We start from the raw sequence: 20,613 nt of genomic DNA on the forward strand, positions 1-20,613 counted from the left end.
CACCAAATGTGTCGTAGCTGAAAATAATTTCCACCAAATGCACAGTTTACTCCTGTTTTAGTAACGTTAGCTAGGAACTACAGTTCTCAGCTGCTTTAGGAGATTACTGAGCCTTTTAAAAAATTAAACTATGTATCTTCACAAGGAGCCAGTGGAGTCAACACTGAGTGTCACTGACAGCGTAGCAAAGTAATAAAAAAACTCCAACCGTAACCTTTAATTATAGTCTCATAGAGTTTTGTGTAGACTTTGAGTTTATTTTCTATATGTTCCATAGTGGGTTTTGTTTTTACATATTATATTCATTTATATGGTAATGGTAATATATAAATAAGTATATGCATGTATGTAATTACAATTGATAAAGCAGGTTTCAATTATCTCTTGTAATGAACAGTATAACCAGAGAGAAAGAGAGCGGTAGAGAGGGCTAATGTGTGAGTGTGTTCATCTGACAGATGGAGGGAGGAAGAGGTGAACCTGTGTGTGAGGATGCTGTAGGTGATGTGGATCTCCACTGGAAAGACAGTCCTAATAATAACATGCTGGAAGAATGCATCATTTCTCTCCGCTCCTGCAGTTTGAGTGGGTTCATAATTTGAGTGCAAATAATCAAATTTCTATTTTTGTATGTGATGAAACCCCATCCCCAAACCGCTGCTTAGCTGGGCTATGTATTACCTGGTGCAGCAAGCTGCAGGAATTCAAATGTGCAGGAAATACATTTTCTTCTACCTCCTGCCTGTAGTATAGCCATAGGATAATCTATAGGGGTTGATATGACACAGAAGGTCGTCATGGTGCCTGAAGTATGTTTTCCCTTAAAAAACAAAATGACTGCACAGGCACATGAAAAAAAAATACAATTCTTTTTTACATGATTTGTTTTCATGTTGCTGAAAATTAAGACAATGACTACAGTCTTGTGAACAGATTTGTGAAAAAAAAAACAGAGGCGGGGCGATATTTTTTCTTGGAATATATTTCATTATAGAGCCATATGTAGCCTGACTGGTTGACTGTTTCTATTGCAGTCATTATTGCCCTCAACCTGCAAACTGCTCTGGACACGATGTCATTGCATTTTGAGTGAAGTGAGTCCAACGGATGAAGAATAAAGTGGAACAGAATGGGAGAATTTCTTGGTCTTATTTTCAATTTAAATTTTTAGCGAGTGGAGGTGCTCAGTGCTGGACCTGTGTCATTACTCTACTCGCTCTTGCTAACAAGTTACTGAGGTTATTTTTCTATCGACCCAGCACTATCAGGAACACATCCTTCCCTCTCCACTCAACCGCCCAGTGGAACCAGCAAGACTCCAGGGAGAAGACAACCCCTCCAACGGCCAATTACACCATTAATTGCTTATCAGATCCAATTTGGGATTGCAGTAAATGAAGCAAAGTATTCTCTGCTGTGGGTGTGCGAGAGAGAGTGTGTCTGTATCTAACACAGTGTGTTGCCCCTGTCATCCCCAATCAGTGGAACTGAAACACCTAATTGCTGAGCTCCCACTCGTTCGCCTTCCAAAACATTTCTTTGTTTGTCTAATGAGACAGAGTTGGATACTGTGATGCGCCAGGACTTCTTTGTGGGTGCACATACTGCAGACACAAGCACATACTACTGGTCCACTTTCTGAGGTAATTTGAAACATATTAGAAGTATACATCTGCTCTGGTGAGAGGTGGGGTAATTGATGAAGAGCATTTTGTTTCACAGCTTCTGTCATCTGTGAATATGCTGACACATGGTTAAATTAATAAGGGAGCATTAGAGAGCATCTCCACTCAGAGCCTTGCAGTTTTTGTGCAGTGCTGGTGGTGCTGGGTATCCCTGGCAAGATTAGAAACACTTCTTCATTCGTCTTGCCATGGTGCTTAATTTGTGACAGCGAGTTTTTTCTCTTCTTTTTTTCACTTCCAACTCTTTTCTCAGTTTCTTCTTTTTTCCATGGAGTTCTTTGAGACTCACTTGTGATAAATGTTTAAATAAGTAAACAAAACTGACTTGAACTTGAACTCCTATTGATCCTTTTCATCCTCCCTACCTGTAACCAGCCCAATCTGTAATGAACCATGTGAAGATTAGGCTAATTAGACCACGGCAGGTGAAGAGTTCAGTCTACCTCTCTCCTCTGTACTGCACATCCTCTCCTGGCAGGACTGTGTCTATCCAAATGCTCACACACATACAAACACAGACACACACCCACACACACAAACACAGCTTGTCAAGCATAATAACCTGGCTGTTTTATAAGATGTCTCATTATACCTGCAATTGACTTGTTGGAGACATAACCATTGATGCATTCAGGGGTGTTGTGTCAATTTTTGATAGAGTTTCCGTCTGATTTATTTTCTCAGGGAAAGTGAATCGATGGAAATCTCATTAAGGTAGAAGGTAAAGGTCATGGCAGATGTGTAAATGAACGCCCCAGTGGTTCTTAACACAGTCTCTATATAGTTTCAAAGGCGCATAGGTGACTTATACACTGCAGACTTTGCAATGACAGAGAGCAAGCCTTGTCTTACCTCACAAAGACTGAATGTTCAGGACAGAGTTTATTGAGGTTCAGGACAGAGTCTATAGAGAATTATGTGGTTCTGTCACCTCCTGCATTGTCACAACAATGATGGCAAAGTACATAAATTCACTTGTAGTATATATAAAGTATGTTCCATTTTTTATGTTGAATGGAAACAATCAATTTTAGTTCATCACTGAGTGTTTCAAAAAACAAACATGTTCTGGGCAGCTTGACAACTCACGTTAATACTAACAATGAATCTATTTAAAGGCGCATTGATCAATATTTTAATATGAAATCTGTACAAAATGACTGTGTGTAATGGTGTCCCTAGAAGGGGGTGAACTCACAGAATATTTATATATATTATGTATTTATTTCATTAGCATATACAATCCACCTACTGTTTTTAACTAGCTGCCTTTATTGACAAAAACATTTAACCATGTATGTTATGCTGTGTTAAATTACGCGAAAGCCAGTGCTAACATCAGCTAATGCTAGCGTCATTAGTTGAATTCCTCCATCTCACTCTCTCAAAGCTCTGAAACATGTTAAGAAGAGCAGACTGCAAAACTTATCTTATTGCTTTAACACTATTTAACATTAAGCTGCTAGTAGCATGTAGGTGCTGGTTGGCTTCTAAATGGCTTGTTAGCTGACGTTGTCTTCGTCAGTTCACATTGTCCCTGAGAAACAGAGTGGCTGCTCATAGGGGTTTGCAAGAGTCTTTTTTTTTTTTTCAGCTATTCTAATAGTAATTATCATACAATATTTTATATTATTAATATTACTATTATTATTACTACCATAATTTATTATATAATTAATATTAAGAATAATATAGTTATAATAATATATTTTGACAATATGTAATAGTTCATTATAGCGACATATAATAAAGTGGCACATAGACAAGCTGCATGTTGTGGTGCGTGCAGTGGACAAATACACACAATTAGATTTCATATTGACTCAGCATGTGTGAACAGAGGTGCTACACATTCAGAGTGCAGTGAGTGGAATATTTAGCACTTTAGCCAGATGTGGTGTGTGTGATGGTGGAGTCCAAAACAGATGTAATAGGAGAGTGAATATTGGACTTACATTCATCTGGTGGACACAGACATGACCCCAAAGGAATGATGATGTTACTCTGTCTGCTGGATGTGTAAATAGGCAACCATCTGCTAACATGTTCACCATATTAACTTTATGAGGTGATAACTGAGAGGCTGAAAATGAATTAATGCAGGTTCTGGTTTTGGACTTTCTTTCTCTCACCTCCGTGGAGTTTATACATCACGTAACTTTCCTTCACATGGTTCAGTTTCTTCTCACAGTCCAAAAATGTGTAATTTGGTGAATATGAGTGTAGAAGTAAGTGTCTTTGATACACAGACAACCTGCTCAGATTGCTCTCCCATCTTGTGGCCAGTACATGCTGGAAGAGACTCCTGTGAAAATGAGACAGGCAATTAAAATGGATAGACAAAAGTAAGGCAGGCTGATTGCCACAAAGCTACATTTGTCAAGAATCAATATGGAGAGTGCGTCGACCACGCTTCTTAACTGTTTCAGCAGTCATTAAGATACTGAAGGGACTCGCCAAACGTGTGAAAATAGCAGGAGCTGGCACTTGAATGCAGCTGCTGTGCTTCAAGGCGAGACTGCTTTTCATTTTGCGAAGTGTGTGGCTATCCACACAGTATTGATATCATGTCTTAATTTTTTATTTCTGGTGTAAAATGTGGTGAGATCTCGTAGGGAGTTCAGCATGTTCTGGACTGTTAAAAGACCCCAGACCTTGATAAGTCACAGCGAACTCTGTGAATGGATACTCAAGGGGACGAATATTTCCCAGACTCAATCCTCCTAAAAGAGATGTTTTTGGTCAAGAGCTGTTACTCATTCTATTCCCCTACTTCCTTGCCCACACTCATTTCCTCTCGTCTTTGGTGTCTCTCACTCCAGTGGCAATGTGACAACTGAAAATTGATTCATATGCAGTGAATCCACAATGGAGCGTAGTTCTCATGCCTTGTGAGCCCCACTAAAATCACTCAGTGTCCCCCCCCCCCCCCCCCCCCCCCCGCTACCACCACACATCCCATCCCACAGCGCACATCGTCCTGCACACACATACACACCTTGCTTTGGGATAGTTGTGAATTTTATTTCAGTGGTGTGAAGCCAGCAGCATATGAGGAGACAGAGGGGGAGCAAAAGCTGTGATGTTTACACATCTCAGATAAATGACAGTGCTGTTTGCTTTAATAACCACACTGAATACAGAGACACGTGTAATTGCTTTGATGTTGCTCTGATGGCTACAAATAATGGCACTCTCCCTGATTATGGAGTCAGTTAGGTGCTGGGGGCGTACACACAGGCCTGCGTGCACAGACTCACAGACTGAATGTACATGAGAATTCCTGCATCCCTCACCTCCTTTAGCTTTTGTCTGGGTCGCCACCCCAAGGGCTTGATTTAGATGAAATGTCACTTTTAATGGAAAATTTGATAGAGACAAAACAACAACTTGGAATATTGCTTGTGTAAGTAGCAGGAATGAAGGCAAGTGCCAGAGCGATGTCAGCGGCAGGGGTTGTTTCTCCCTTGATTGTACTCTTTTGGAATTCATTGGTTGCCTGTATGATATTAGTGTTGTAGCAAATGTAGCCCTCAGGCAGGCAGGGCACCCGGTGCATTGCTACTCTTTATAGATGAGTGTGCCAGGAGGAAATGCGTTTGCAGCCTGGCCCTGCTGTGGACTCAATGTGGAGCAAGCTGAGGGGGAGTGGACGGTGGCGATAAGTGCCACAGCAGCTCATCGTATCTGCCCTTTGTTCTCTTGTTTTCATCTCACTTACTTCATGTCTTAATTGCTTTCATATCATGAATTTGTATGAGTTGCAGTCACATTAATGAGACAAAAACCTCCCTAGCAAGACAACATCATTTTTTGCTCGATTGGCTTCAGTATCGAAGCATTGCTGCAGAAACATTTCACTTACAGTACGTCTCTCATGCAACCAGCTGCTCCTCTGCTTCAAACCAGTGGGTATTTCTTAATGTCATTGGTGCAGCAAATGATCACGACACGCCACCGGCAACTCCAAGACCTCCCTTGGACCTTGTTTGTAGCAGTGCAGATATAAGCTTAAATATCATTTTTGTGGCCTGCCATGCAGTTTTGTGTTTCTATAGTAACTCGCCACACAGAATTCCCATTTGGCAGCGTAGTAATTAATTTATCGCTATTGATCTCTTGTATCCCTCAAGCCTTTCAGCAGGGTGGCCTGAAAGCTGAAAGCATTGTTGATTGAATGCACAGTCTATCTTCAGATGCGATCGCAAATCAGTCCCCATAAGGGAATAGCTGGGAGCGGGCCAGATTATGTTCCTTCATGCTGCAGTGGTAATGATTCATTTCATCGTACAAGACACAAGTGACTGTAATTGCAGGTTTGGTGCTGGGCAACAGCCTCTGCCCTGCTCATGGTCATGTAGACTGTCATGGCAGGGACTCAACTGCAGAAATAGGCACTTAAGGCACAGCATACACACAGTAGCTGACTCTGATGCATTTTGGCATAGAGGGCCAGGATGCTTCAGGTTCAGATTTTTGTAATAAGTTGTTCCTGCCAGCTCCCAGCACAGTCTGGTCTGACATTTACTCAGAGCAGGGCAAATAAAGATAGAGAAAAAAATAAAGGAATATTTGCCCAAGGACCTTCAACTCCCTTCTTGGCCCCTGCCCCTCCTTCTTCTTCATAGCTTTTTGCACTTTCCAGGTATTATATATTCTACGTGTCTTCGACGAGTAGGAGGCACCCCTGGCAGTCAGATGAAAAGAGATGATCTTACAGACCTCTCCAAAACATCTCAGGGATGCTGAGTCCAGAGCACGTCCAGTACAGTGCAGAAGAAAATGTTTGCATAACAACCACTGTATTCATTACTCACTCAGTAATGCAGAGGAAGAAATCTCAAGTCATGAACCTGCTTTATGCCTTTGGGAAAACAGAATCTTAACTGCAGTCATTTGGATGTTAGTGCCTCTGTTTCTTCACTTAAGTTTCCCATCTTAACCCAGGGGTGCATCTTTGGGAAATAAATAGCTATCTAAGAAAGGAAAATGAGCGAGAGAAGGAGACAAATCTGGAAAAGAATGATAGGGGCGGTAATAGTACTAGACAACTCAACAGGAGGCAAAAAAGTAAAACTAAAAGCAGCCAGCAGAAGCAAGATGGAGGTGGGGAAAAAAGTAATGATAGCTCACCTTATGTCAGCCTCTGTGACAGAAATGACTTGGAAGTTTGGAGACCGGCGTTGTCATGGAAACAGACATTTGTGCTGCTGACGGGGGTGGGGGTGGGGTGGGAGTGGGGGTCTCTTTGTGTTTTTCCAGCGGATGCTGATAAAGATGTCATCCTGAGAAAAATAGGTGTTGGTCGTCAACGGCCCCGAGTGCTGACATTGCCGTTGCTAAAGCCGTATTGTCCTGGGCAGTCCACTGAGGATTCTAAAGGCTGCTCCAGTGTATCTCCCTTTTATTTGAAATTTGAAGAGCGCTTCCCACAGGGCATGTTTAAGATAACATACTGCAAGACTGGAGATGTGACCTGTTATGAACTGTGGCGAAAAGATACAGTACTGCCTTTCATATTTGATGAGGAGCGTGGGCTGCTGAACAACTGAGTGATGTGGAAGTAAAAGAAAGAAAAGTCAACTGTCCTCTTATCGTGAATTCAGTCCCTGTAAGCACAACTAATATAGTCAAGGGGAAGGATCATAAAACTCATTACTATTAGATCAGGATTAGAGGAAGGATTGCTCCCTAATCCTTCTACCAACACTCACACCATGAATCTTCCAGAATATTCAAGCTTCTGTGTTAATGATCATCAACACCAGTAATGTGCTGTGTCTTGGATCACACTTTGTCCTAGAATTGTCACACGACTTTGTGTGCTGGAGGCAAAAGTCCTGTTTATCATGTCCAGGTTGCAGTGCACGGGGGCCGCATTTTTAATTAAAAGTCGTCCTATCTCTCTCTCCAGCATTGGGAGGTGTGATCACTGCCTGTCACTTGGGCTCAACACAAACATGTTTATTTTTGGTCCCAGATTCATTTAATGGGCTTGTCAAAACTGATGAAAATTAGAGGAGGCAGAGGCGGCTGATAAGCCCCACTGTTATTAGATGGGCTGGAGCTGTTGTTTGTCTGCCTTAGTTTGTCCTGTGCTGATGCATAAATGTCTGTGTACGACAAGCCAGCAATCTAAAGGAAATACACGACCCTGCACTACTGCTAATTCATTCCCAGACACACAAAGTCAGACGATTAAAGTTCTCCCTGCTAAAACTTTTAAGTATAAATAAAAGATTTGACACTTGTAGCCACTGAATAAGCCCCACAACATACAGCAGTACCTCTGTATTACAGTCTGCTCAGTGTTTTCTGAAATATAGAACAGCAGAGGTAAATAGAGATGGAAGCAGACAAACTCTGTTCTTATTCACTTGGGTGCTTTCTATCTTTGTTGTCCCTCCTGAACACACAAAGAAAGCAAAAGTTAGATTTTTCCAACAAATTCTCGGAGGGCCAGAATAATAAAGATGTGTATCAAATAAAAAGTAGGAGTTTTATATCTGTATCTGAGTCTGTGGAGGTGTCACAGCAGAACTGCATGATGACAGCTGTATTTCTCCTAATGGCAACATATTGGCCTGGTTTCTGCAGCTGTATTGGAGTAGATCAAATTGTAGTTTATTACTAAACTACTACTATGGGAGGCTGAATTGGAGAGAGGAGGAGAATTTCACCGCTTTCCTGCCACCCATAATACAACACAGTTGTGCTTGATCCACAGAGGGTGGTTTTATTGCAAAGCTCTTCTCACTGAAGTTATGCAGACAAATGAAAACATGTCATATAAATGCAACTATCTGCTCCCTATGTGGGCTTTAGTAGATGGCATAATTGCATAGTATTTTCATTGTGTTTGTTGTTCAAGTGGATTGTCATCTCATAAAAATGCAAATGCTGCACATATGGAACATGACTCAGTCACTGGGAGCACAGGGAAAGTGGAAGATTAAAAAATGGAGGGAAATTAGGGAGAAGACAGAGAAGAAAAAGAGTCAAAGGGAAATCTCAACCTTTTCAGAGTCTCTCTCCTGGTGGGCGTCTTTGCCCCCTCCCTGAAACTGTTGAAATAATACATGGTGTTATTTGTGGTTATTTGAGGTCTGGAAGTATCAGAGATGGGAGTGTGATCAAACTGAGAGACCATCGTGCAGTTCAGACTTCATAGAACATTACTTTAGCAGGATTAGCATAATCCTGAATTAGCATATGTTACAAAGCAAATACTTAAAGGTACACTGTTGAATTTATAGGCATCAGTGTCACTATGGAGCAATGTCTTGATGAGTGGGTTCTCGTTTTGCGTGCTTATGCTTATGTTTTACACCCTCACTGGAAGGTTTCCCCAAATATCTGGTCCCAGCACAAAAAAAAATCCATTGGGAATCAACAACCTGTTGGACAAGTTGGATTTGACTTGGAACCAGTGAAGCACATTAGGTAGCACACAATCTGGCAACCTGCAGTGAATATAAATATCTTTTAGGATATAAAAAAGTTAAGTTTTTACAGTCATCAGGAAATCAGCACCATGGAGAGTTACTGTCAGTAACTGTAAGGTGCTGTATCCTCACCCACAGTACTTCCTCCATAGCAGAGGTAAAAGCTCCCAGGGGGTCATGACTACTGTGTCACTCACTGAGCTGCAGTTAATGCTGTAAGAACAACTTCTTACTTAATATAGAGCAAAAGTGCATTTATTGAAATGATCATATAATGCCTTTTTAGACATAACAATGTTGCGTTGCGTTGCGTTGCGTTGCGTTGCGTTGCGTTGCGTTGCGTTGTGTTGCGTTGCGTTGTGTTGCGTTGCATTACATTACATTATGCTCCAACACACACTCACACCCACACAACACACACACACACACACACAGGAATGTGCCCAAGCCACATAAAGTGCTAAAAAGCAAATGCCCCTAAGTGCTATCTTAGTCCTTCACAAGTGTGTCCCCTGTCCACTTAGTGCCTTCACATATCTAAGTGCTCCATTTGACCCTCACACTGTCTCAGTGCCCACAACTGAGCTCATCACCTCTAATATGACCCACTCTCTCGGGCTTGCTTTCTGCCATTTTCTTCGAACTACAACCAAAGACAGTGGAGCAAACACAAACACAGAAATCAATGCAGAGCCACTAGAAACTCAAAAACACAAAAAACAAACTGAGGCCGAGTTTCTGTTGGTTACATGTGCTAGTCCAGACTTTTTAAGAACAGCAGTAAAATGCTACATGAAAAAGTAATAACCAGTCCTGAAGAACCTTTATGATTTTGAAAATAATCAATAATCACTAACAAGTCCATTCATAAAGCTTTCTTGTTGTATAGATAAACAGATTAAAATGTTAAAACCTAATAGAATGAATACTAGATTTTCAATACTATAAAACTAAGTCTTTAATTTCATAAATCACTGACATACATGCTATATTTATAGAACCATGACATTTATAGACCATTGACATTTTAGAAGCTCAGAGGGGTCAGCGTGAAACAGTGTGGTTGGTGCATTTCAAAGCCTGACTTTATTTCACTTTATTTCTTTTTTTCCCCAGTAAAAAGGCTTGATGACAGATGTCGTGTGTCTCCACCTGTCATAATGCTCACACTGGTCCCCTCAGGGGACATCTGAATGGCCCTTGGCTGCATGTCATCCCTCTCTCTTTCCCTGGTCTTTCCTGTCAGTCTCTATTATCACTATGAAAATAAAGCAGAAATGCCAAAATAATTATCTAACAAATAAAAACAAGACCCTCAGCAGTCATAAAGTTGGTTTCAGTCCAGCTGAAGTCATATCACTCACCTGTTCTTGCTGTTTAATGCAATGCTTCATGTAAAAAGCTGGTTTTTACATGCTCTACTTGGTAGTCACAGCCAAATTACCTGCTCCGGAGCTCACTGCAGGGACCGCATGAAGCAGTGTCTACATGTCGACATGCATCGCATAATGTAGCGCACAGCTCCTCCAGCAGACACATAATAGACCCCTAACAGACCCAAGGGAGATTGTTAAAATAATGCGGTAGGTTAGCTAAGAGTAGCAGTGAAGTATTCCCATGGGGAGATCATCAAATAGACACCGAAGGGATTGATGGCAGCCTTTAGCCGCCTCCTAATAGTCACATGTTGGACAGATATGACTGCGAGGATGAGTCCCAGGTGGATGTGAAATTCACAGTTCACAGTACCCGTTAGCTGCTGGTTGTCAATAGAATCCAGGGGATATGAGGGGGCTGAGGGAGTGGGTTGCTTGGCGAGCTAGCAGTGGTGCTCTTTTGTGGGTTTGATGGTTAAATGGGGTTGCAGGGAGCTGACACAGTGCAAATGGAAAGCGCCTGCCTGGCTGATGCAGAAGTGCAGTGTCTCCTCTTCTCTCATCATAACAGTTTTGATGCTACTTTTGCCTTTTTTTCTCAAATTAAATTTCATCACAACTCCAATGTGTGCAGCATGTGACAGCAGTGGAAGCTGTGGCCCTCCCTCTTCAGTGCCCACTTCTCCCTCCCAGCCTCTGTGGATCCACAGGGTCTAACTGAGCACCTTCTGTCCTCCCCAGCCTACCCGACTCTTGACCTCCCCAAGCCCTCCGCCATCCTTCACTGGTCTTAATGACAGACATTTATTTAATTCGCGCCACTGGGAAATGAGATTAGTTTCGATAGAGAAGACCAGGAGGGACAGAGAGTGGCGCTGGAGAAAACGAGAGGGGAGAAAGAAAGCGAGAATGTGTGTGTGAATGTGCCTATTGCCCATCACCCACCACTTGTCTGCCTCTGCAGCTTCAATACAAGTTATTTTAGAACAACACATTCAAGGCCATTACAGTCCAACGCTTGTCATTCTGTCACTCGCTCCATCATGGCTCACTGCAGCATGCCCAAATGAGCCAGCATGGAGACCATGACGGAGATGATGTTGATGAAGGTGATGATAGCAGTGATGATGATGACAAGCTGTTGATGCTGTCAGTCTGTAATGTGATCGCTTCCACAAGACATGGCTGATTGCCTCTTCAACGCTGCTTCTTACTTTATTATATTTGCAGAAGCGCAGCCATCGGGATCTCACTCTCTACCAAACAGCAGTGTCAGGCTCTGCAAACTAGTGGAAGCATTGAGTCAGCAGTGTGTGTCTGTGTGTGTGAGAGAGAGACAGAGAGAGAGAGAGAGAGAGAGAGCGCGTGCTCTGTCTGACTCTGTGTGAGCTTGTGCAGTCTATCGCCCTCCAGCTCTGACACAGTCCACAGAGAGGAAAATGCGACAGGATCCTTCGGTTCAGACATATGTTTAATGTACAACTCGTCACGCACACAGACATGGAGGCATACGTACACACATGCAATTTATTGTTCGTACATTTACTGTAATTTGCTAGATGATTGCTTACATACATGCACAGCACACACACAAACGCACACAGTCAGCCAAATGCAAATCATATGACATAAAGCACACACACACTCTGCCTACAGAGATACAAGGTGGCTACAGAGGAGCACTTGGCTGCCTAAAGCCCCGGAGCGCATGTCAACTCCTCCCTCCATCCCACATTGGGGCTCTGCATTTTAACTAAACATCTGGCTGTGTCAGCACCAGTTCATCACAGCAGGGACCCCACGCCCACCTCCCTCTTTTTGCCTCTGTGTCTGTCTCTGCATGTTGGGAGGCTGCATTCAGGGAGAAGTATGTACATTACGCTCTGTGGCTCATGGTGGTTCAGTGTCTGTGAGTGAGTGTTGTACATGCATATTCATTTGGATTCAATCATCATGCAGAAGCTGAAATTGCTGGCTTTGACTGGACAAGCATGTATGGGTGTTGAGAATAAATGCATGGCAACGTGCACCCACAAATACCAAGGTTTTTACATGCTAAAATAAAACCACCTACTGGTCTGCAACAATTAATCCGCCGCTACCTACACTGCATTAACATTAAGGTTGAGTCACCCCATTAAACGCGTTTAGCCTCCAGGGAAAGTGCTTTAATGTTCGCTGAGAGAAAATACAAATAGCTCAGTACAAGCCCGATTCGTTTTATATTTAGGGTCTAACAGCATACAGCATACATTAATGTACACACTGTGCACAACGGGACTGAAATGGCTTTTGAGGTTATGACCGCTGAAGGCTATGACAATTGCTGAACAGTGACTTAACATTGTACAGACAAATGAGATGGCAGAAGTCATGCCTTTGGAGCTATCTACTCATTAAACTATAGCCAGGTGGGAAATTCCACCAGAGCGTAATTTTCATCAAAATTAGTCATGTTCAATCTTTAGTCTCACTCAGCCACACAGAGTGTTGTGCATTAATACGCTAAAAGAGCGTGTTCATTGAATGTGCTCATGTTTTTGGTGAATGGATCATATCCATTTGCAACTAATGAACATGAGTGTTGTTAAAGCACCAGGGTGGAGGTAATGCACCAAAAAGCTGTTTACCAACTGCCACAAAAAAAAGACCTGTGAACTATGAATGTGAACTAAATTAGTTCACTTTATCTTTGTGAACTGAACTTCGAGCTAGCTCTTAGTAAGTGTGACCTTGCACAACACTGTTAATTTTGTGAATTCAAATTTGTCCCCGTTTTAGTAATTTTTCCTTTCAGATGGATGAAGACAGAGTTGTTTTTTTCATCTTGTTGATAGTCCCTCTTGATTTTAATGAGTTCTTGTCTTTTGTTTACCCAAACACAAGAGCTGATACAACTGACATTTCTAATGTGAAACAGAAGAACAAAGAACGCTTTTTACAAAGAAACCTAACACTGACAAATGTTAACTAATCTTCACGTCTGGCTCACATTTTGAGAAGGAGTTTGAGATAAGTAGCCTATTTGAATAGGCTGAACTTTGTTGTTGACAAGGTTATTGGCAGGATTGATACCTTTGCCTGAGACACTCAAGCCTCTTGTCTCAACTCATGCCCAGCTGGGGAAACTAGTCTGATGGAGAACATTTAGAAGCTAGCATCACCAGAGGAGACTGAATTAACCCCTGAATCTATGTGATGCTTTTTCTCATAGGAAATATGGAAAAGGTTTGTTAGGACAGGTGTATTGTGAGTGAACATGAAATGTGTGAGTGTGTGCTACATGTGAAACAGGGTGCAATCTCATGCAGACCTGCGGCTCGTCTGTAACTAAGGCAGAGATGTCATAACACATGAACTTACAAAGTTCTGACCATTAAGTTATCGTCAATACATCCCAGGTGCATCCCTGTAGCTTGGAGTGCAGTGCACGTAAACAATGCTTATCTCTGAAGAAAAGCGGCCTTAGTGATTACAGTGTATTGGCAGTTGGGTGTGTGTAACAGCAGTCTCCTGAAGTGCCCCATTACCTCTAATTTAAAGTGTGTACATAGCAACAGGCCAAGCAATCCAGTGCCTCCTCTGACAATACCAGCAGCATTCTGCTCACGGAGAGCAGGGCTGCAGAGAGAAGGAAGGGGCAAATTACGGGAGAGAAAATGGGTCTTATTCACTAGCGTAGAATCAAATGTTCCAACATTAATAACATTTCAGCATTCATCCTTTCTTTTTTACCTGTATTTAGTCTTAGACTCAATAAAAATCTACACGTTTACAGAGAGGTGGTACACTGAAAAGCTTTTTTACTTTGACTACACTGTAAGTAGTTCCAGACCTCATGTACAGTAAAATGAGCTTCAAAGCATGTGAACCACACTAAACTTAACTAATTAGGCATTTCTTTTGAACTAGAAACATGTTGATCAAAGTGAATAATTATGACAAAAAGACCAAAAAGATAGCAGTCAAACTCTTTTACTGTAGCTAAACCTTCCTAGTCATCAGGATAGTCACACACCCAGATATACACATCCAGATATACACATTCAGATATACACATTCAGATATACACACCCAGATATACACATTCAGATATACACACTCAGATATACAGAAGCAGGCCTCTCTAACGTCATAGGAGTGAAAGACGTGGTCACCAAAGAAGCTGTTTGAATCAGGAACAGTGACACTCCACAGACACGCACTCCACAAACTCTCACCATGTTGTCAACACACTTGCCAAGAGGGAGTCATGACTCATGGCAGATCAGAGGTGTGTTTGTGCGTCAGGTGCTCCACTGCTCACACGTCTACATCTGTTTTCGAACTTGAGTTTTGGTGTTCATCACAATGCAGTGGTGGACAAGTAGAGATCTCACTTTTCACTCCACTTTTATTTACACTAGGTTGGCAGTGCTGCAATAAATCCCAGCTCCACAAAGGTTATAATGTTCAGTTTGTTTTGAAACTATTTTAAAGGTGTTGATTCAACTTCATGGTCATTTTGGAGGCTGCAGCTTGTTGTGCTGTTGAATTGTATTGCGTTATAGTAACAGGTGTTTCAGCAAAGCAGCACCACAAACTACGTCCTCCAAAATTACCATACAGTTTTCTGCTGCTGCTGGAAATGAGCACTGTGAAAGTTAAACAAAACAAAAACAAAAACCACAACAATGAGCTGAGAATGGTAAAATGCTCCATACAGCTGAAACCTACAGGTGATATTTCTGCGTGGCTTTGTCACTTCAAGTGACTCCTTGGACATTATGCATGGTGATTTATTAGTGCAGCTTTAAGTACATTTTTAAATGTAGCTTTGTACAAACATTGATCTGAGGATCTGAGCACCTCTTCCACTACCGTCCAGTAGTGTTTTCCATCACTTAAAGAAGCTACAATATCTTCAGCTATCAAGGACACATACACACTAATCTTGGTCAACAAGTCGCATTCAACAGATGCACAAAAATTAGTTTTAGCACAAATTCATAAATCCCATCTTGGTTCATTATGGGCAATTATTTTCACATTATTGTTTTAACAAATTTCACTGAGAGAAAAACTTTACAAAGGAAAGAATCACAGTTTTCTAATGTCCTAAACCCTAATTGTGCCATATGGAGTTGGTTGAACTGCATGTTGTTGCCAATATAAACGTGCATACTGTGTCTGTTCGTCTAAAAGAGGACCTCTTTGGCTTATGTGCTGCATTGAGGGTTAAATATATGAGTGCTCTCTTCACAAGGGTCCTATTACAACAAAACATTAATAATCCATGTCATTGTGCTTCTATTCAGTCACTTTAGTATAATAATTAATCAAAATAAACATAAAGCGCTTGACAATAAGGCTTTTATATTCAGCACTAATCAGACAACTCATTAGGCAGTAATGAGCCGACTCTGCCTGTTCTTGTCGTGTTTGGGGGAAGTTTGGCGCATGGAGAGAAGTGTTTGTGTGTGTGTTAGCACACAGATACACATAAGCACACTTACACCCCAGTGTACACACATGTACACACACACACCAGCCGGCACTCCTGTAGTCCCACTCCAATTATGGCAGCATCTCACCCGGGAAGAAGCCCACTTACCCAGCATTCGCTTTATGAATAATTGATTGTTTGTGCCAGTGTTATATTTGTAAATACACGTTTGCTCTCTGATTAATAGTTTTCTAGACATGCTCATTTGTTCAATTTGATTAGACTCTTAAATGTATTATTTATTAACTGAAAATGCTCTGCGGTTATTAGGTATCACAAGGGCAACAAGAAGATTTGGCATAAGGAGGCGCTCACATCAATCCACACTCAATCACGTGGCAGGTGGCAGTGTGTGTGTGTGTGTGTGTGTGTGTGTGTGGGATTTAACACATTGTTTTGAATGTTGTGAACATGTTGACTGCCTTTCAGCATGTGTTAGTGAACATCTTTTACATCCTTTTTTAATGAGCCTATAAAAAGTAAGTTATGTATTTTTTTCTGTGGTTTAATAAGATCCATATGCACATGAACTGAAGTTTGAAAGGTCCCATATTTTACACTTTTCAGGTGTTTTATTTGATGTTTTGATATCCAAGATATGTTGGATTAAGTTTTAAGTTCCAAAAACCATCCTAATACAGTTTTACATTTCCTCTCTCACATTCCTTTCTGGAGCTCAAGAACAGAGCATTTTGTGACTGTCTCATTAATATTAATCAGCCTCTCCTCTGATTGACTGATTGTATTGGATTACAGTGTTTCCCTCTGTCCAGCCTTTTATACCTGATGACGGTGACCGAGGGTGGTGACTGTGTAGTTGTGACTAGGGCGGGGGGCAATATGGCCTATAATTAATATGGCAATATTTTCAGGCTATATCGCGATATGTATCTCGATATTTTGAAACCTCCTCTAGAGCACTTCATAAATGCAGGATTTAACCTCTGAGGCCATGCTGCTGCGCTGTGCGATCTGGAGATTTTTGCACATGAGGAGCTGTTCCCAGCAAAAATAGACAGTGTTGTTGAAAGTCATATTGACATGATATCAGCAACATTATATATATTATTGACACCTTTCACTGAAGTTTCAATGTCTGGACTTTATCTGAATATGGCACAGAGATGAAAAAAATCGTAGCTAGCATATATTATATGGTCATAGCAGAAACCCAATGTAGGTTATAATTATATTATGTCGATAATTTAACAGTTGGAGGGCAGTATTTTACTGGTGCTCTCTCTCTCCCTCTCCCTCTGGATCTGGAGGTAAACAAAAGTCAAGGCAAACTCAATGTAGCCAGACAGACTGGGGAGTAACAGTTACGCAGCCGCCATGCACATTTAAGACAGGCAGTGTGTTCTGAACCAATTCGTCTGCCTGCATCTTAAGTTACCATTTATAAACTTGTTTTGGCGCTTCACTTCAGTTCCCTCTGCTATAGATACAAAAACACACACAATTCGCCTACATTACACACATGCACTAAGGAGAGTTTTCTGGATGGTGGGGAGTGTGTTGTCCGTGAGAGGGAGAGAGTGACAGGAGCGAAATGCCAAAGCAAATTTCCTGTTGGCGGCTTAAAACGTGACAATTTGTACACGATGTTCACAATTTAGTTATTTATTATATCCCAAGTGAAACAAGCTGTGACATCACAAATTACAAAGTCCCAGCGGCTATTTTTAATGCAGAGTTTCTGAATACAGGTTGTGTGTGATTTCATTGTGCATTTTAGCGTTTTGATCTGTTTTGATACTTTATACAGCCCCTTGATCTGCTTTATAATCAAAGAAGACATGGGAATCTCACTTTCTACAACATGAGACCTTTAATGTAGAAACATCAGACACATGTACTGCTCACAGTGATGAGAAGACTGTGGAAGAAAGGTTATCAAACAGACAGCGCGGATGTAATTTGGTGCTTTGTGAGAGCTCAATATGTTTTCTTTATGTCGTTGATGAAAGAAATGAGTAACTGTGACCTTTTGGATGAGTTTGTAATATGTGGGAGTCTGTATCGTCACTTGCTTTGACTGATTCATTTTGCTGCAGCAGAGAGCCTCATAAAGAAGCAGGTCAAATGTGTTGGATGAATTTGAAAGACAGCAAATAGTGTGGTCCAGACAAGAATGCAGGATGTTTATCTGAAATTTTAATTTATTCACTGGAGAGCAAAAACATCACAAGCAGCACAAGATTGTCACAATGACAGGATATGTCCATGTTTCAGTGGTGCTGATTTACCATCGTTGAAATCTAAGAAGAACATTGATAGAGTAAAAGCCTTTTGAAGGCTGTAAATGGTATTTATTTATCCACCTCTGTGTCGTAGTTAAGTGCACAACTAGTGCTTAATTTGTAAAACAACATGGAAATAAAACCGTGGTGGCATGTTTAAATGATCTGCAATACAATACTCAGTTGTTCACTGTATCAGTTTAGCCAGCTGTAGCAGATCAGCTTGTCCCACTGATGTATTCCTACATCAGTGGATGGTGGAACGACTATATGCAGGCTTGGGCTGGTTTTCTTCTTTGTGCCTCAAGGGAGTGCACACGCTAGCTATCAGAGATGATAAAAACCACATTTCAGATTGTGAAAATGACTCTAGTATGAGCAGTCGCCAGTAAACATTACTATACATTCTATAGTGAGATTTTTTTTTCTGTATTTTATTCTCACTGCCGGCACCAAATGTGTGTGACAAAAGGGTGCTTGAAAACCTCTTTGAATACAAAACCAAAAATAAAATCAGGAACAAGACAAGTGTTGTAACTGTGGTGCTGAGTCTTTACAGTTTAGACCTGTGACATCACCAGCTCAGTTCATGCAACTCAGCAATCAGCTGGCACACCTGGTATTAATTAGCTGTAGTTTCCTGCTCCTGGTGGTGGTTTTAAAGTAAAACTTAGAGCGTGAAACTACAACAAAGACTCTGGCCTTATTGGAAGTAAGTCTTCTTACACTCTGTTTGTTTTAATATTAATGGGTCTAGTTTTTAGTTGACTTTAACCTAATGCTCATTGGGTTTGTATAAGAGAGTTTGTGATAATAATAATATAATATAATCATGCATCATTTATTGTGATGGTGCCTGTTAGCGATGGTGTAGATAGAGTAACAGAATTTCAGGCCCAGGGCATGGTATGAGAGAGAGTGGCACAACAACCCAGTTAAACAAACCCAGCAGTACGTCATAACAACATGCACAGTACCATGACCCTGACCCTGACACTGAAGCAGCTAAATCGAATTCAGCCATCATTACACCTGTGCTTTTCCACCTGTGAAAAAGGCCCTTATGGTTAGCACTGAAGTAGTTGATTTATTAAAGCCCCTACACATTCATAGTACACCCACACAGGTGTTTGGAGTTAATCTGATTAGACCCCTTCTCAGGAACGTGTGACATTTCCTTGGCCCGGCCGTTGGCTTTGTGGCACGTGGCAGCTTGAGAAAACCTTTGTCATTTTTCTTTTTTGTTCTTGTTGTTTTCTCACAGTTTGGTGTTCTCAGCAAACTGCTGGAAGAGCTCTGTCCAACTTCAAACAGAGAGATAGGTCTAATGAACCAGCGAGACTGCAAACACCTGTGTAGGTGTACATTGTGGTTTCACCAGGAAAGACTAGATGTTCCCATTAGTGGCAACACCAAATTATGCATTTCTGGGTTTTGTAGTTGTGTGAATAGCAGGCTGTGGTTGAGTTGGCTGTTACAGCATGTACAGTGCTATTGTTGAAAACCTTGAAACCTGTTGCAAAGAGGTTGTGGACGAATGCCCAGCATCTCAGTGGGGGGATCTCACTTACAAAACTGATAGACATGGTACATCATTGGAGTGTGTATGTGAATGTGTATTTGCGACTGCGAGAGAAGGAAAAGCAGCACTGCTCTGCACCATATGCCAAATATGAGCCTGTCTGCCAATTTGTGGGGGATACTGGCAAGTGCTAGCAAGGCTGAATTCTTGACAGAGGGAGATGAATAATTGAACATGTGTGGAGCGAAGTTCTGTTGGGATAGAGTGGGGTGCCTTTATACATGGAGAGGGTGAATGGAGACAGTCGGGCTGTCTACAAGCAAAACTCTCATTTAGATAGTGATGTGTTTGCTTTTTGTAAACAAGTCAAAAAGTTGCAGAGCTTTTAAGATGAACTTGAATGGATTTATGGTGAGATGTGAGTGGAAAAAAAAGCATGACTCATTGGCATTTATGCATTTTGATCACAAACTACAACCAAAGAGCCAAAAAGCTGTCATCGATCCTGCAAGTGTGCATCACAACCACATGGAAAACTAAAGTAAATATACGTACTGAAAGCTTGAAGAGAAATGTGTGTAACTTAATTACTTTAGTGTAGACATTTACTCAAACAGGATATGCATTTTATATTTTAAATGTTGATAATTTAGCAGCTTCAATTCGGATCAGGCTCCAGTAAATGCAACAGCAGAGAAAGCTTACTGGCACCTTACAACTGACCAGTGGTCCAACCCAGTCTCCTGACAACAGGTATTGATAGTTATTGAAAATATGGTGGATGAAAAAACAAAAGGAATATATTTTTCATCTGAAAATGAACAAAAATGACAATTATCATGAATCGCAACTTGATT

General features: G+C 41.3%; 1 protein-coding gene across 5 annotated transcripts in view; it reads left to right on the forward strand.

The window, feature by feature from the left end:
• Window positions 1-20,613, forward strand: part of cdh4 (cadherin 4, type 1, R-cadherin (retinal)) — a 197,830-nt gene that overhangs the window by 63,828 nt on the left and 113,389 nt on the right. Inside the window, exon 1 of one of the 5 annotated variants that reach the window (XM_071493887.1) lies at window positions 19,394-19,589. The exons of the other annotated variants lie outside the window; for them this stretch is intronic. Coding sequence (XP_071349988.1) covers window positions 19,562-19,589 — 28 coding nt within the window. The 5' untranslated portion in view covers window positions 19,394-19,561. Of the gene's footprint in view, window positions 1-19,393; window positions 19,590-20,613 lie in introns of those variants that run through there. 5 annotated transcript variants of the gene reach the window in all.

Source organism: Trachinotus anak, unplaced genomic scaffold (assembly GCF_046630095.1).
Source record: "Trachinotus anak isolate AG129_WGS33_773 ecotype Australia unplaced genomic scaffold, CSIRO_AGI_Tana_v1 ptg000013l, whole genome shotgun sequence".
In the NCBI taxonomy this organism is placed as follows: Eukaryota; Metazoa; Chordata; class Actinopteri; order Carangiformes; family Carangidae; genus Trachinotus; species Trachinotus anak.